Raw genomic sequence first — 14,297 nt, 5'->3', positions numbered from 1 at the left:
ACTGGCCAAAGGCTCGCAGTCGCAGAATGTCTCTCTCCCGTAGCAAAGCTTGTTGCAAGCTTCATTAATCAGTGCCGTGCCTTATGACCGTAAAAGTAAGAAGTGGCGCGATATAACTAATCTGGTGGCATTCCATATTGCAAAGGACACGGTCCCTATAGCCGTGGTCGAGAAAAAGGGTTTAATCAATATGTTGAAAGCAATTGACCCACGGTACCAATTTCCCAGCTGTGATCATTTTGCTAGGGAGGTTCTGCCAGAGATGTAAGCTACGTGCAGATAAAACTTAGCAGAAAGACTAGCTAAAGTCACGCATCTCGCAGCTGGCTAGGAGGAGGGTTCTCTCTGAAGTCCAGCAACAGCCTGGCCTCCAAACTCATCAGCTCATTACAGAATCTGCCACACGTTGGGGATCAAGGCAGCTGATGATCGAAAGAATCCTGGAAGGATAGGTGGCAATCACCAAGTTCCTCTCCTCTGACAAAAAGAGCCGGCACCTATCGTCACATGGCAGGACATTGAGGTACTGGAGATGGTCTAGAAGGCTCTAAAACCCCTCCAGGAGTTCACGGACGCTTTGTCAGGGGAGGACTATGTGACCCTTTTCTATGTCAGACCTGTCCTTCATCTGGTGACACTGAGCTGTGCAGGTCAATAAAGTCCACCATTGTGGACTACCTTACTGATGATCCAGCCACAAGTGACCTCTTGGACATGGCCACATTTGTGGAGCCACGCTTCAAAGATGCATACATTCCAAGAGACAGGGTTGACGCCTTGAAACAAAAAGTTGTGAAGGCAAAGTCTCTTTTAGCTGAAGGCCGTCAGCCTGACCCAGCTGTGCACACTCTGTCTGAGCCTGCAGACCAAGCATTCTCAATGGCACCACACGCAGCAAAGAAGAAAAAGTCACTAGCCAGCTACTTCAAATGAAGCACAGTGACCACACATTGACACAGCAGGAGAGAATTGGAAATGATCTTTCAAGCTACTTGCCGTCAGCTAGGATTGAGAGTGATACAGATCCTCTTAAATGGTGGCGGGAATATGAAGCGCTTAGCAAGATAGCAAATAAGTATCTTTTAGTACCAGCAACCAGTTCTCCCTCAGAGCGAGTTTTCAGCTGCAGTGGTGACATTGTAAGCTGTTAGAGGGCATCCCTGAAGCCTGAAACATTTGACAGGCTTGTTTTCCTAGCACAGAACCTGTAAGAAATATACAAGTTTACATAGGAAGACTTGTCTTCTCTGTCTACCATTTTATTTTCACATTTATTGTTATTTGCAATATATCTAGCCATTTTTATTTATCATGGCATATATCGTATATCGCCATTCGAACCAAAAATATCGAGATATGAGTTTTGGTCCATATCGCCCAGCCCTACAGGGAGGAGCCGGGAATCGAACTAGCAACCGTCCGGTCACCAGCCGACCCGCTCCACCACCTGAACCATGCTCCGCCTCCTCTCACCAAGCACGGTGCCGATCTTGTTGGTGAGGACTGAGTCGGTGTGGTCCAGCCAGCCGCCCCCACACAGGCCCTCCTTGAAGCGGTGCAGGATGTTGTTGTGGGACAGCAGCACCACCAGAATCCACAGGGCCGCCGTCACCGTGCTGGAGTGCACATGCTCCTCCAGGAACATCAGCAGCCAATCAAAGCCCAGCGTCCGCACCACCTCGTCACACGCCCTGCAGGGGGCGACAGAGACAACTTTACCTGGAGTATTATCATTCATTCATAGGATGTATTAATAATGTTATTATTTTTTATGTAATATTCTATAATATAATGGGTTTTATTTTGTGTATATATATATATGATATATTATGGTATTGTTTTCAATGATTATGCTCATGATCAAATAATTATATAGGTATATAGATAATTATATATGGCTGTAATATCTAATATCTATTTAGAAGTATCTTACTGGGGGTTGATGGTGGCCTTGTCTTTAGATGTGAAGAGAAGTCTCAGCAGGATGTCCAGCAGTCGGTTCCTCAGAAGGATCAGGTTGGCTGACAGCAGTCCTCCAAAGTCCTCGTCATTCCCTGAACACCCCAGAAGAAGAATGCTATCCCAGTGAGGCAACCATCATCATCCTCCTTATCATCATCATGATCCGGCTTCCGTCTTAACACTTGGCTTGTTCAAACTAATTATGTTAGGGATAGGGTAAGCTGAAGATGTTACCTCCGTCAATCTTCTCCTCGTTGCTGATCTCCATGACAACAAACTTCTCACACACAGCAAACGTCGGCAGGGTGGAGGAGATGAACTGGCCGAACCTTGGAGAGCAGAATGGTTTGAAAAACATTCAATCTCCATGCATCTTCTGATCTCTGGCTCTCATCTCATCTCTTACAACTGATATTATCTCATCTATCTATCTCTCATCTCAGCTATATTACATCTGATATTATCTCACCTATATCTCTCTCTCATCTCAGCTATATTCAATATAATATTATCTCAGCTATATCTATACCATCTCATCTATATTACATCTGATACTATCTCATCTATATCTTTCTCATCTCAGCTATATTAAAGATCCCATGGCATGAAAATTTCACTAATTTCTAACATTAATATGAATTATCCTAACCTACCTATGCTCCCCCCAGTAGCTAAAAATTGTGTTGGGTGTAAAACAAGCACTAGGCATTCTGCTCTGCCTTTGAAAAAACAAAGCTCAGACACGCAGTTTTGGAATTTTCCCCCGTATGTCGTAACAAGGGGAGATGCCACCTCCCCTTTCTCTGCCTTGCCAGCCCAGAGAATTTGGCCCGCCAATGAGACAATGAGCTACGACCGTGCAAGCGCCATAGGTGTGTGATTTCAGACACTGTAACACAAGTGTTGTACACTTCTTTGTTATTTCGATAACCGTTCTGCTGTTGATGTTATGGCGCATAACACGTCGGTTCTTTGACGTCTCTGGTATTTCCACAACAAGACTGTAGTTGGGGTTATCTCAGCCATGGTTGAGAAGGAATTGGGGGAGAGGAACTTTGGCCTTGACTCCCTGAAGTACATGAACTACGACATGGAGGAGAAAGGAATTGTTGCCCGCCATTGTCTCCCACCGGGGCCCTGCTGCCTGCTGCCGCGAGGCACCACCACCCAGCGGAGGGCAGCCGGCAGTGGGCAGCAGTCAGCACGCGGTTCAGTCCACTTCAGATTGATGTGGAACTGGAAGAACCAGAGATGTCGGAGAACCTGACGCAGTAGTTTGTGATTCATAATATCGTCTGGAGGCACACACAAATTTTGGCCGTGATAATATGTATTATATGATATAGATATCTATGTATTAAATGATATTATTTAGATATAGAGCTCCAGGACTGTAACGCAAGTGTTGTACACTACTTTGTTATTTTGATAACCGTTCTGCTGTTGGTATTATGGCGCATAACCCGTCGGACTCTCGTCTCTAGTATTTCCACAACAAGACTGGTAGTGGGGGATATCTCAGCCATGGTTGAGAAGGAACAATCGCGGGCAACAATCCCTTTCCCCTCAATGTCGTGGTTCAGTCTACTTCAGATTGATGTGGACGTGGAAGAACCAGAGACGTCAGAGAACACGACGCAGTTGCTTGAGATACATAATATCTTCTGGAGGCGCACACAGCTTTTGGTTGTGATAATCAATATTATATGATATATATATCTACGTATAATATGATATTATTTAGATATAGAACTCCAGGACTCCCGCCGGAGCACCCGGAGTGTTCTAGAATATTTACAGAACACGGCCAAAGGCTGTGTGCGCCTCGCCATTGCGATACATCCACTGTAATGAGAGCGCATGGTACCGTGGCCGCAAGCTGCTCAGGGCCACACCCCCGCCCTCCTCCTTGACCCGCCTCTCTCCTCCTCATTTGCATTAAAGCTTCAGACACCAAAATGGCGCGTTTGGGAAAAGCTCAATGTGCGACTGGCTCGTAGTGGCTGTAAAAACATCAGCACCACGGCTGAATTTCTGGAACGTCTTCAAATACTGTGTTAGGGGCCACTAATATCTACATTAAAGCATCCATAAAGTAGCATGCCATGGGACCTTTAATCTGATATTATCTCATCTATATCCCTCTCATCTCATCTATAATACATCTGATATTATCTCATCTAAGTCTCTCATCTCATCTATATTAATCTAATATTATCTCATCTATATCTCCCTCATCTATATTAGATCTGATATTATCTTATCTCATCTAAATTACATCTGATCTTATCATATCTCTCTCATCCACATACATCTGATTCTATGTCACCTATATTTCTCTTAACTCGATCTCTTATCTCAGCTATATAGCTCATCTCACTAAATCTCCTTGAAATCGCTCATCTCCTATATAGCTCTCATTGCATCTCTTATGCATCTTTCATATCTTCTGTTCAGAATGTACAGCAAAGGTGTATATTTATTAGGGATGCAATGATACACGGTAGCTTCTCGTGCCATTCTGTATGCCCCCTACGGTTCAATACGCACACGTCAGCCGCAGCATTTTTCTATAATTTCCAAAACATATTTTTTGCACTGCAGACAAGTCTACATGCACGTTGTACATTCAGATCCACAGAACATCTTGGGAGCATATCAGAATTTCCCTAGAGCCAATCAGCGCACTGTATTCAAATACCAGCAGGAGAAGAGAGGGGAAAGTGAGTGAAAGTGAGTGCAAGTGAGACAGTGAGAAGTAGATTTGAAGAACCACCGCCCTCTTTCAAATAAGTAGTGTTACATTTTGGATTCATCTATGCCATACGATGACGAGCGTCTTCTAGGATCTTCAGGACTAACTTCACAGAGCTACAGCCCTTGACCAAAGGCTTAAATCCCTGCCTATCCTAGTTGAAGCCTGTTGTGAGAGTTTACAAGGATCCAATCAAAGAAATTGTGGAGCATGAACATTAGTTATGTTATCTTCTTTCAAATAATTGTTCATGATGTTTTTTTATTCTTTTTTCAATCGTGTTAAAATAAATAATAAATATGTTTTTTATGATATATTTGTAACTTAAACGTAATAATCACAACAATATGTTTGCCATTTCCCTGCTGTTTCAAGCAGTGCAAGCAGGGCCATCCACATAGGAAAGAAACCAGCCTCATTATCCCTCCACAAAAGAAGCTCTGCAGAGTTATCTGGGGAGCGTATCAAAGTAGAGGAGCAGAACAATCCCTTTTCCGAAATGTTTAAGGAGGTCCCCTCATACAAATGAAGGAAAATATATCTCATTCAGGGTACCAACTTGATGCTGCACTTTTTTATTTGTACATTTTGTATTGCGTATACAAGTATGTACCCTGTTCATTCAAAATAGCAACACTTGATAGAAATTTTCATTGACGTTTTTCTCCCCTTTATTTCATACAGTAGAGACAGAAACCAGGTCTAGTCACTCATGCTGTATGTATAGCAGGGCTCAACGCTAAGGTTTTTTTCCACCTGCCCGGTCGGGCCAGTGGGTCTGAATTCTACTTGCCCGAAGTCAATTTTCACTGGCCCCAAATATATATTTTTTTTTTATTAGTGGCAATCAAATAACGACAAAGATTCAGGTAATTTGTAATATTTTATCTTTATATTATCAGCTTTGTGATAACCTCATTTGCCTCCGCGTTCTGTTTAGTAAAAAGAACCGGCAAGGCACCGGAGGACGGGTTATCAGCAGCCCGCTTTGCTGCCATGCAAGCAAGATGCTGCTTGCTCTTATCATGACACTCAAGCATCTGCTTTCTGAAAGATGATGTTCCTTTAAAAAACAAACCGCTTTTATCCGCCGTTGACGGGAACTTAAGGCAAACCTTGCAGAACATAGTTCCCAGGGGAACTCCTTCTTCCAGGATGCTTGAAAAGTTTGCTTACGCTTGAGCTCGGACGCAGCCATCTCCTAGTTCTTCATCAACTGACTGCGGCGTGCCCGCTACCTGCCGGGAGTCTCGCAATCTCGATTTTGAATGGCCGAAGCCACATTCAAATAAAATCAAATAGTACACCAAGCTTTACAAGCATTATCCGACGAGGGCAAGGAGAGGGGGCAACTTTATTGATGATCGTTATTGGTTTTTTTTGCTTCGAGTCCTCCACTTGCCCAAACGGGCAAGTGGGTGGTCATAGTTAATTGCCCGACGTGGCGTTTTACTTGCCCCGGGACGTCGGGCAATCCTTATTGTTGAGCCCTGTATATAGATAGATAGATAGATAGATAGATAGATAGATAGATAGATAGATAGATAGATAGATAGATAGATAGATAGATAGATAGATAGATAGATTTGTACCTGAGCAGGTCGTAGGGGTGGGGGAAGCCCTGCAGCAGGAGGCTGAGCACCTGGCCGATGGCTCCCACGGTGGGCTGGGAGAGAGACGTGTCCCTCAGGGTCAGCAGGAGTCTGGGGATCAGCTGGAACTCACGCAGCAGTTTAGCGTTCTTCACTGCCTCGCTATGGAGCACAACACACAACAGCTCAGTCAAAGATAAGTCCTTGGGGACTCACCAGGTAGAGCAAGAAGAATGAAAAGGCCTGGCCCAGACACAAATGGTCCATCTAATCCTGGATTCTTTAGCGGCAACACACTGGATCAAGATCATGGCCAAGATTATTTTCTGCAGGATTTCTTACCTGGATTCAGTAAGCAGCTCTATGAAGTGCTCAAAGAGGGACAGGTGGAGTTCATAGGGCGCGTGGAGCCACACCTGAGGACACACCAGAACACCTCATCACGATCACACAGCAGCAGACCGCACCAACCAGGAGATCATCCATTGGACCCCAATAACCATGTTTCCTCTACGGACTTACCCACAACTCTCAGCATCCTTCAGCACCAGGCTAACGGGCTACAGAATGTTAACTAGCCACAGAGTCCTTTGTAAGACTGCTGACACTCAAACAAGCTGACTAATCAAAAGATGCAGGATTAACGTCAGTATGTAGACTTTCATACTCTACATAGTTCTGACCTCAAAGTCACAGAGCAGGTCCTGGAAGGCGGCGGAGTTGGGGATGATGGAGGTCTCGTGGCCGCTGTCCACGGTGCCCACCAGGGAGAAGGTCAGGTGCAGGATGTGACTGTTCAACAGCCAGCGCTTCCTCTTCAGCAGCATGGCCAGCAGCTGGTGAAAACAAGAACACCAAACACACTTATAGAGTATGCACTCACTGAAGAGTGACTTATTATATTGCAAACACCAAACACTGACTCAAATAGAGCCAGCACTCACAAAACACTGAATAGGGCTAGGTAAAAATATCGATTTTATGCTTAGCTCAGGAAGTTTAGCTCAGGAACAATACTATACAATGGTGTGTTTCCTTTTTGCTCGTTGAGCACAATGAAATGGTTTAATTAATTTTGAAATGGTTAATTCTAAATAATATTGAGGTATTTTTGTCATCTGTAAGTATTATTGAATCGAAATCGAACTAATTGGATCAATATCAAATCGAAATCGAATCGCATCAAGACATACAATTCTGAGTTTACTGGCTATACCCAGCCCTATGAATTACTATAGAGAAAGCACTCACAAAACACTGAATTACTATAGAGAAAGCACTCACAAAACACTGAATTACTATAGAGAAAGCACTCACAAAACACTGAATTAACATAGAGCAAGCACTCATAAACACTGACTTATTATATTGCAAACACTCAAACACTGACTTATAGAATGCCAGCACTCACCAAACACTGAATTACTGTATAGAGCAAGCACTCACCAAACACTGACTTATTGAGAGTGAAGACTCATCAAACTGACTGATTCTAAAGTAGGAACCCACTATAATGATTTATTCTAGAGCAGTGATTCCCAACCTATAATTATTCATTTCTTGAACCCCCTCATCTGAAAATAGTAAACATTAGATAAATACACAAGTGGCTGAGCAAAGAGTGCCAACGCCCTCTTGGCACTCCCCCCTATAAGATGATTAATGCAAGAAGGCCATGGCCAGGTTGAGACATCGGAAGGATAAAGTCACCCTTGCTGCTTATGCTCCCAGTTCTCCCAGTGTGTTTCACAATACAAAAAGGTAAACATACCATTGTATGCACAAAAGGACACTATATTTTTAATCAATAACAAGCCAATAGAGCTGTGCGAAGAGGACAAGAACTTAGATCACGATATGGTCATTTCATATATCTTGGGCTGAGCGTTCTAGGAAGAAGGGTGGGGTGTTACAACTAGGGATCGACCGATATGTCGGCCGGCCAATATAATCTGCCGATATTTGCGTTTTTTATGTGTATCGTATCGGCCGATAGATAAGACGCTTGCCGTATCCGGTCGGTAAAAAACCAACGCTTTTGGCCTGCCTATATTTATACATCGATGTGATTGATTAATGTTCTGGGCCAGGGGAGGCCCAGAATATACACAAGTATATTTCTCGTTCCCATAGTGACTCGCTGAGCAAATTCAAATTCTGCTCTCATGAGAACTCTGGATTTCCAGGGTAGCATCGGCTCCAAATATCAGCCCAAGAAAATTGGTATCGGCGTATCGGTTAACGGCTAAGGCTGATGAAAAAAAGTCGGTATCGGCCCTAAAAAATCATATCGGTCGATCCCTAGGTACAACCAATGGCAACTTTGTGATACTTTTTAGTATTGTTGTTGTGAATGAGCGCTATAATGAGTGGTGTTGCATAGGAAATGCGCCACACACCATTGGATTACTTGGCCTAACCCTCTCTCACACAGAAATCTGAATAAAACGCTGCACAGGTGGAGCCCAAGACATCCACACACACCGTAGCGTTACACTGAGAAGCCCAACCTTCTCTCGGTCACGATCAACAAAATCAACAGCTGTCCAGAACAAGCTTCACATATCCACACACTAAAGACTCTTTCAACCCGTGTGAGATTTGTTTTTCTTTCAAAAGGTTGCATCTCTTGACTCTTGTTCTGCCTCAGACTGCCTCCTTTCTGTTTCCCACTCCTCCATGTTTGTTTCTGTATTTGTCTCACATGTGTACAAGAGTTTAGATTCTCTGCCCGAGCCTGAACCAGGCCCGACCTGACCCGACCCGACCCGCGGGCCGGGTCGAGTCGATATTTCCCACCACTATCCTCGGGCCGGGCCTGTGATCGAGCGTTGGTGTTTTTTTTTTTTTTTTTTTTTTTTTTTTTTTTTTTTTTTAAATCATTGCTTTATTGGCATAATCTGAGGAAAAAATCTATGCCATAAACAGAAATATTATTAAGTACACAGGTCTTCTCAATGCCGTGGAACGCTCCGTTCACTTGCATGGGTAGTAGTCTAACTTGTCAACCCCAGCGTCTTCGGTTGCTAAGCGACGTTAACGTCTTTGACAGACTATTTCTCTGCTGCTCAACACTACGAATGCTAGTAACGAATAAATTGTAAAAAGACACACCATGTGAAGTTATTTTTTTGTTTTTTCAAGTAGCCGGGTAATAAGTGGGATAATGTATAGAACGTCGCCGGTCATTATCGAAAATAAGCCCCTTCAGGGCGAAGCAAGACACCTCCGCTGCGCGTCCGTGTCCTGTTCGCCCTGTCTTGGCTTATTTTCCTGATAATGACCGGCGTTCAATACATTATCCCTTACATATATATCACAGTAGGCCTAAGTAACAAATGTGTACAAAGTTACAGATGTATTAAAAAAAATGTTGGGTTGAAATCGGGGCTCAGGCTCATAATTACAGTTAATGTGTCGGGCCGGGCCGGGCTCGGACAGAACGTGCACGGGCTCGGGTCGGGCTTGATTTTTCTGGGCCCGATCTAAGCTCTAATGTGTACTGAACGTAAAGCAGGCTCTGAATGATGTAACATTTTGGCGTTAAGTAGAATAACGGTAATAACGATAGGAAAAAAAAATTATATATATATATATACAATATATATACTGTATAATTGATAGATATAATCATATCCCAGAGCCCTACAATTCATAATACTACATTTAGTGAACAATATTTAGAATATATTTATTTTAAACGATCATCCACATAATTAGTACCTCAAAGGTTAAAAAACACAGTTTGAGTATTACCCAGGAAAACACCATGACTAATTCTAGGGCAAGGACCCACCAAACACCATGACTTATTGTAAGGCAAGGACCCACCAAACACTAAGACTTATTGTAGGGCAAGGACCCACCAAACACCATGACTGATTGTAGGGCAAGGACCCACCAAACACTACGACTTATTGTAGGGCAAGGACCCACCAAACACCATGACTTATTGTAAGGCAAGGACCCACCAAACACTAAGACTTATTGTAGGGCAAGGACCCACCAAACACCATGAATTATTGTAGGGCAAGGACCCACCAAACACCATGAATTATTGTAGGGCAAGGACCCACCAAACACCATGACTTATTCTAAAGCCTTAAATAGACCTATAGCCCGGACTTGAGAACAAGGATTTAAAGGAGACATATTATGGTGTTTTCCCAACAAGCAAACTTAATATTTGAGTTACAGAAACCATGTTTTTGAAGCTGTTTGCTGGAAATAGCTTTTAGGAAAAAAATCTCGCCTACCGCTATTCCCCTCTGCTTCAGTGCCTTCAGAATGCGCTGTTTCTGGTGCCTGTAGCTTTAATGCAAATGAGCTGCTGCCCATTGACCAATGAGCTGTCAGACTGAACCACAGCATGGAGGAGAAGGGATTGTTGCCGTTTGCGGACTCCTGGAGCTCTATATCTGTACCATATTATAATAATAATAATATTATATATGGGTATTTATTAGTGCTGTCAGTTTAACGCGTTATTAACGTCGTTAACGCAAACCAATTTTAACAGCGTTAATTATTTTATCGCGCGATTAATGCTACGCTGCACCGTAAACAAAACAACACGCACGCCGCACAAACTTGTTGGGGCAAGCAAGGATACGGAGCGGGTGAAAAACTCAAAGTTTTTGCTGTCCAAACTTTGCTGTCCAAACTTAAAAGTGTGTGTGTGTTTGTGTGTCACTCTGTTCGAGCCTGCTGCACGAGAGATCAATGTTGTCATTAGCTGTTACGTCTTTCTGACCAATCGCAGTTCAAGGCCCACCTGGGCTGTACCACTTTGGGAGGGGCCGCTCAGTTACTCCCCTCTAGACAAAATCGACTTGGTTGCGACGTTGACAGTTTGTTGAGTGAGTGGGAGGTTGCGGCTGCCGGACGGCGCTGCAAGGAACTTTTCTAAACAAAATATTGTTATCCCGCAGTAATCAGCCCAAAGGGAATTCTCCCGACTCTCCTGATTACCACTCTGCCACCGTGTGCGTGTGTGCGATTAATCGCGAGTTAACTATGGCATTAATGTGATTAATCGCGATTAAATATTTTAATCGCTTGACCGCACTAGTATTTATATAATATTATATCTAATATCAAGGCCAGAAGCTATGTGTGCCTCGGATGATATTATGAATCATAAAGACTGCGTCTGACGTCTCTGGCACTTCCACAACAAGTAGAGACTCGTAGTGGGGGATATCTCGGCCATGGTTGAGAGGAATTGGGGGAAAGGAACTTTGGCCTTGACTCTCTGAAGTCCATGAACTGTAACATGGAGGAGAAAGGGATTGTACTCCGGGAGCTGAGCTGCCGGACTTGCCGCCATGCTCCCCGCGCCGGAGCTGCCAGACTGCTGCCGAGACCCACCGGACCTGCCAGCTTCGGCGGCAGTTCAGCTCCCGATGTACACCGCCGGAGCTGCCGGACTGCCGCCGAAGCTTCGGCGGCAGTCCGGCAGAGAAAGGGATTGTACTCCCGGACCTTAGCTGCAGGGCTGCTGCCGCCGAGTTCCCCCCACCGAAGCTGCTCGTCCGCTGGTCCACAAAATCTTAGCTATGCTCTGAATGGAGGGGAGTGGGGAAGTGGGAGGTAATATTCAACTGTGCCCCCTTCCTACGTAGGAGGGGGCGCCGAAAGTGACTCGCTCGTTTGGTAACCGTTAGGCGGGGTACTTTCAGAAATGCATGTCTCACTCAAAAAAAATCATGCACAAACTTTTTTCAAAGTTTGTATCCATGTTGGAGCACCAGAGACCCAAAACAACACCCCAAATCCCAGGAAAAGTGTTGTTTTCATAATATGTCCCCTTTAAGACAATGGGCCCTATCTTGCATCCGGCGCAAGTGACTTAGTCACTGGCGCATGTGTCGTTGCTAGTTTACAACTGGCGCAGAGCGTTCTTTTCCCACCACCGCCACTCGCCGGTGAATTAGGGATTGATCATGCGCCCCAAGGGGCGGTTCGGCGGAAGGAGGAGGCGTGTTCTGGCGCAAACGGTATTTTGCCGTTTCTGAATACCATTGCGCTACTGACCAGGAAATACCTGGTTTAAAGTCAGTGGCGCGTTGTTCAGATGCTATTTTAAGGGCGCATGCATACATGCGCATGCGATGCATACGGATTGCTTGTGCACCTCGCGCATACACTTTGCTTCTCCCATCTACCTAGCCGCACATTCTTGGTAAATTATTTGGGAAAGAACAGCTGATGCAGCGGTAATAAGTTGTACTTTTAAATCAATGCATCTGCAAACACCGTACAGCAAACACATATTTTCTTGACAGAGACATCGTGTAGGCCTACATGCCCATAACTTTTAGGATTGATGAGTATTTGACTGTGAAAAACATTGTTTTACCGCGTGTTAAAAAGAATGAATGAATGCGGGCGCGCGCGCGTGTGTGCTCTGTTTAAACACACGCAAACTAAACACGTAACGCATAATACAATCAATGGCAATGTCTATTACCGCGGGGACACATGCATATTAGGATAGCATACAATACTGATAAGAAACAATGTTTATAATGTATTGCGTATATCATTAAATAGAACCACAGTTACCGCATATCATATGTTATATCATATACGTTTTCTTTGCCGAAATTTATTTGAGGACTTAGTATTTCTGAAGTTGTGGAAGAAAACCCCTTATTCCATGTGTGAATTAGGCCATATTATTTGGCAATAAACTGAGCCATTTGCAGTTTGAAATTCATGTGCATCTGTCTCATCGGAGACTGCAGACGCGCTGTCAAAATATCAACTCGTCCGATTCAAATGCGCTCATGGCTCTTAAAGGGGATGGGAGCTGGCACTCTCATTGGTTTGTTGGACGTTACGCCCAAACCACACCTACGAGTAACTAGGCTGCTTCAGACCAACCCTTTTGACACTTGCGCCGCGACGCAAGTGTCATTTATCCGCCTGTAAAATAGCGATAGCGCCGTAGAACCGCCCACAAAGCTACTTGCGCTTCGCGCTTCCCACTTGCGTTTCAGACCGTTAAAAAATAGGGCCCAATATGTTGAAGTGATTGGTCTGACCTGGTATCCTTTGATGCGCTCCATCTCCTTGCTGGCCAGAGGGTTGCTCTTAACAACACATACGAGAGCCTTGACTGCTGCGTACAACCCCTCCACATCGGACGCCATGGCAACCAGGCCCAGAATGGCCGCCGCCCCACCGATGTACTGCAGGTTGGTGGCCACGGGCTTTGGCATGAAGGCCCGCACTCCTGATAGAACACAAAGATTGGAGAACAAGTTAGAGAATAAAAATGCTGCAGTGAATAGCAAGCAGAATACTTTTGTTAGTAGAGACTAGTCCCTTGGAAGTAGCATATTCTAACAAACTCTACAACGAAGTCTGAGGCCCATCATTCTTGTTCCACCTCATCATTCTCCAGGATGTCAACCTCAACATTCCTAAATTCTACTTGCCATGCTGCAAGTTGATCTATATACAGAACGCTAAAGAACAAGGAGTTTAGTAGTTTAGAGTTTAGGTTATAAACAGGATGTTTGGGTTACCTAGGTAACCAATCACAGCAGCTCCAATGGTGCGGGCGGGGCCGTTGAGGTGGCCAGCGGCATTATGGATCAACTTGACCGGAGTGGCATTCTCATGAGACGACACGGCGAGCTGGAAATTAGGCAGGACAGACAGGAGTCAATAGAGACCAGACAGACCTCCACGACTAGTGAAACGTTACTGTCACCACCAAATCCATCCCGAGGTCACAGGTATAGGAGGAGAGGAGACTCACCGAGGTGTGAGTGGAGGTGATCTTTGAACTGACCTGTTTAGCGATGGCTTTGCTGTCCAGTTTGTTGTAGACCTTCCTGATCTTGGCCACGGTGAGAGAGGAGACGGAGACGGCATAGAGGCTGAAGGACACCTTCTCCTCTGGGACCAAAGACACCAGAGAGGGGGGAACACCCTCCGTCTTGGAGTCCCTACCTGGAGACATTGTCAGAGAGCGA

General features: G+C 44.6%; 1 protein-coding gene across 3 annotated transcripts in view; it reads right to left on the bottom strand.

Moving 5' to 3' along the window:
- Positions 1–14,297, bottom strand: part of wdfy3 (WD repeat and FYVE domain containing 3) — an 87,268-nt gene that overhangs the window by 39,764 nt on the left and 33,207 nt on the right. For all 3 annotated transcript variants that reach the window (XM_060065789.1, XM_060065790.1, XM_060065791.1), the window contains 9 exons: positions 14,114–14,274; positions 13,845–13,956; positions 13,359–13,549; positions 6,993–7,145; positions 6,652–6,725; positions 6,310–6,471; positions 2,197–2,291; positions 1,934–2,054; positions 1,474–1,691 (listed from right to left, as the gene is read on the bottom strand). In XM_060065789.1, the coding sequence (XP_059921772.1) occupies positions 1,474–1,691; positions 1,934–2,054; positions 2,197–2,291; positions 6,310–6,471; positions 6,652–6,725; positions 6,993–7,145; positions 13,359–13,549; positions 13,845–13,956; positions 14,114–14,274 (1,287 nt within the window). The remainder of the gene's footprint in view (positions 1–1,473; positions 1,692–1,933; positions 2,055–2,196; positions 2,292–6,309; positions 6,472–6,651; positions 6,726–6,992; positions 7,146–13,358; positions 13,550–13,844; positions 13,957–14,113; positions 14,275–14,297) is intronic.

This window comes from Gadus macrocephalus, chromosome 11 (assembly GCF_031168955.1).
Source record: "Gadus macrocephalus chromosome 11, ASM3116895v1".
Classification (NCBI taxonomy): Eukaryota; Metazoa; Chordata; class Actinopteri; order Gadiformes; family Gadidae; genus Gadus; species Gadus macrocephalus.
Note: the sequence above shows the minus strand (reverse complement) of the source record. Positions and strands in the feature narration are given on the sequence as shown.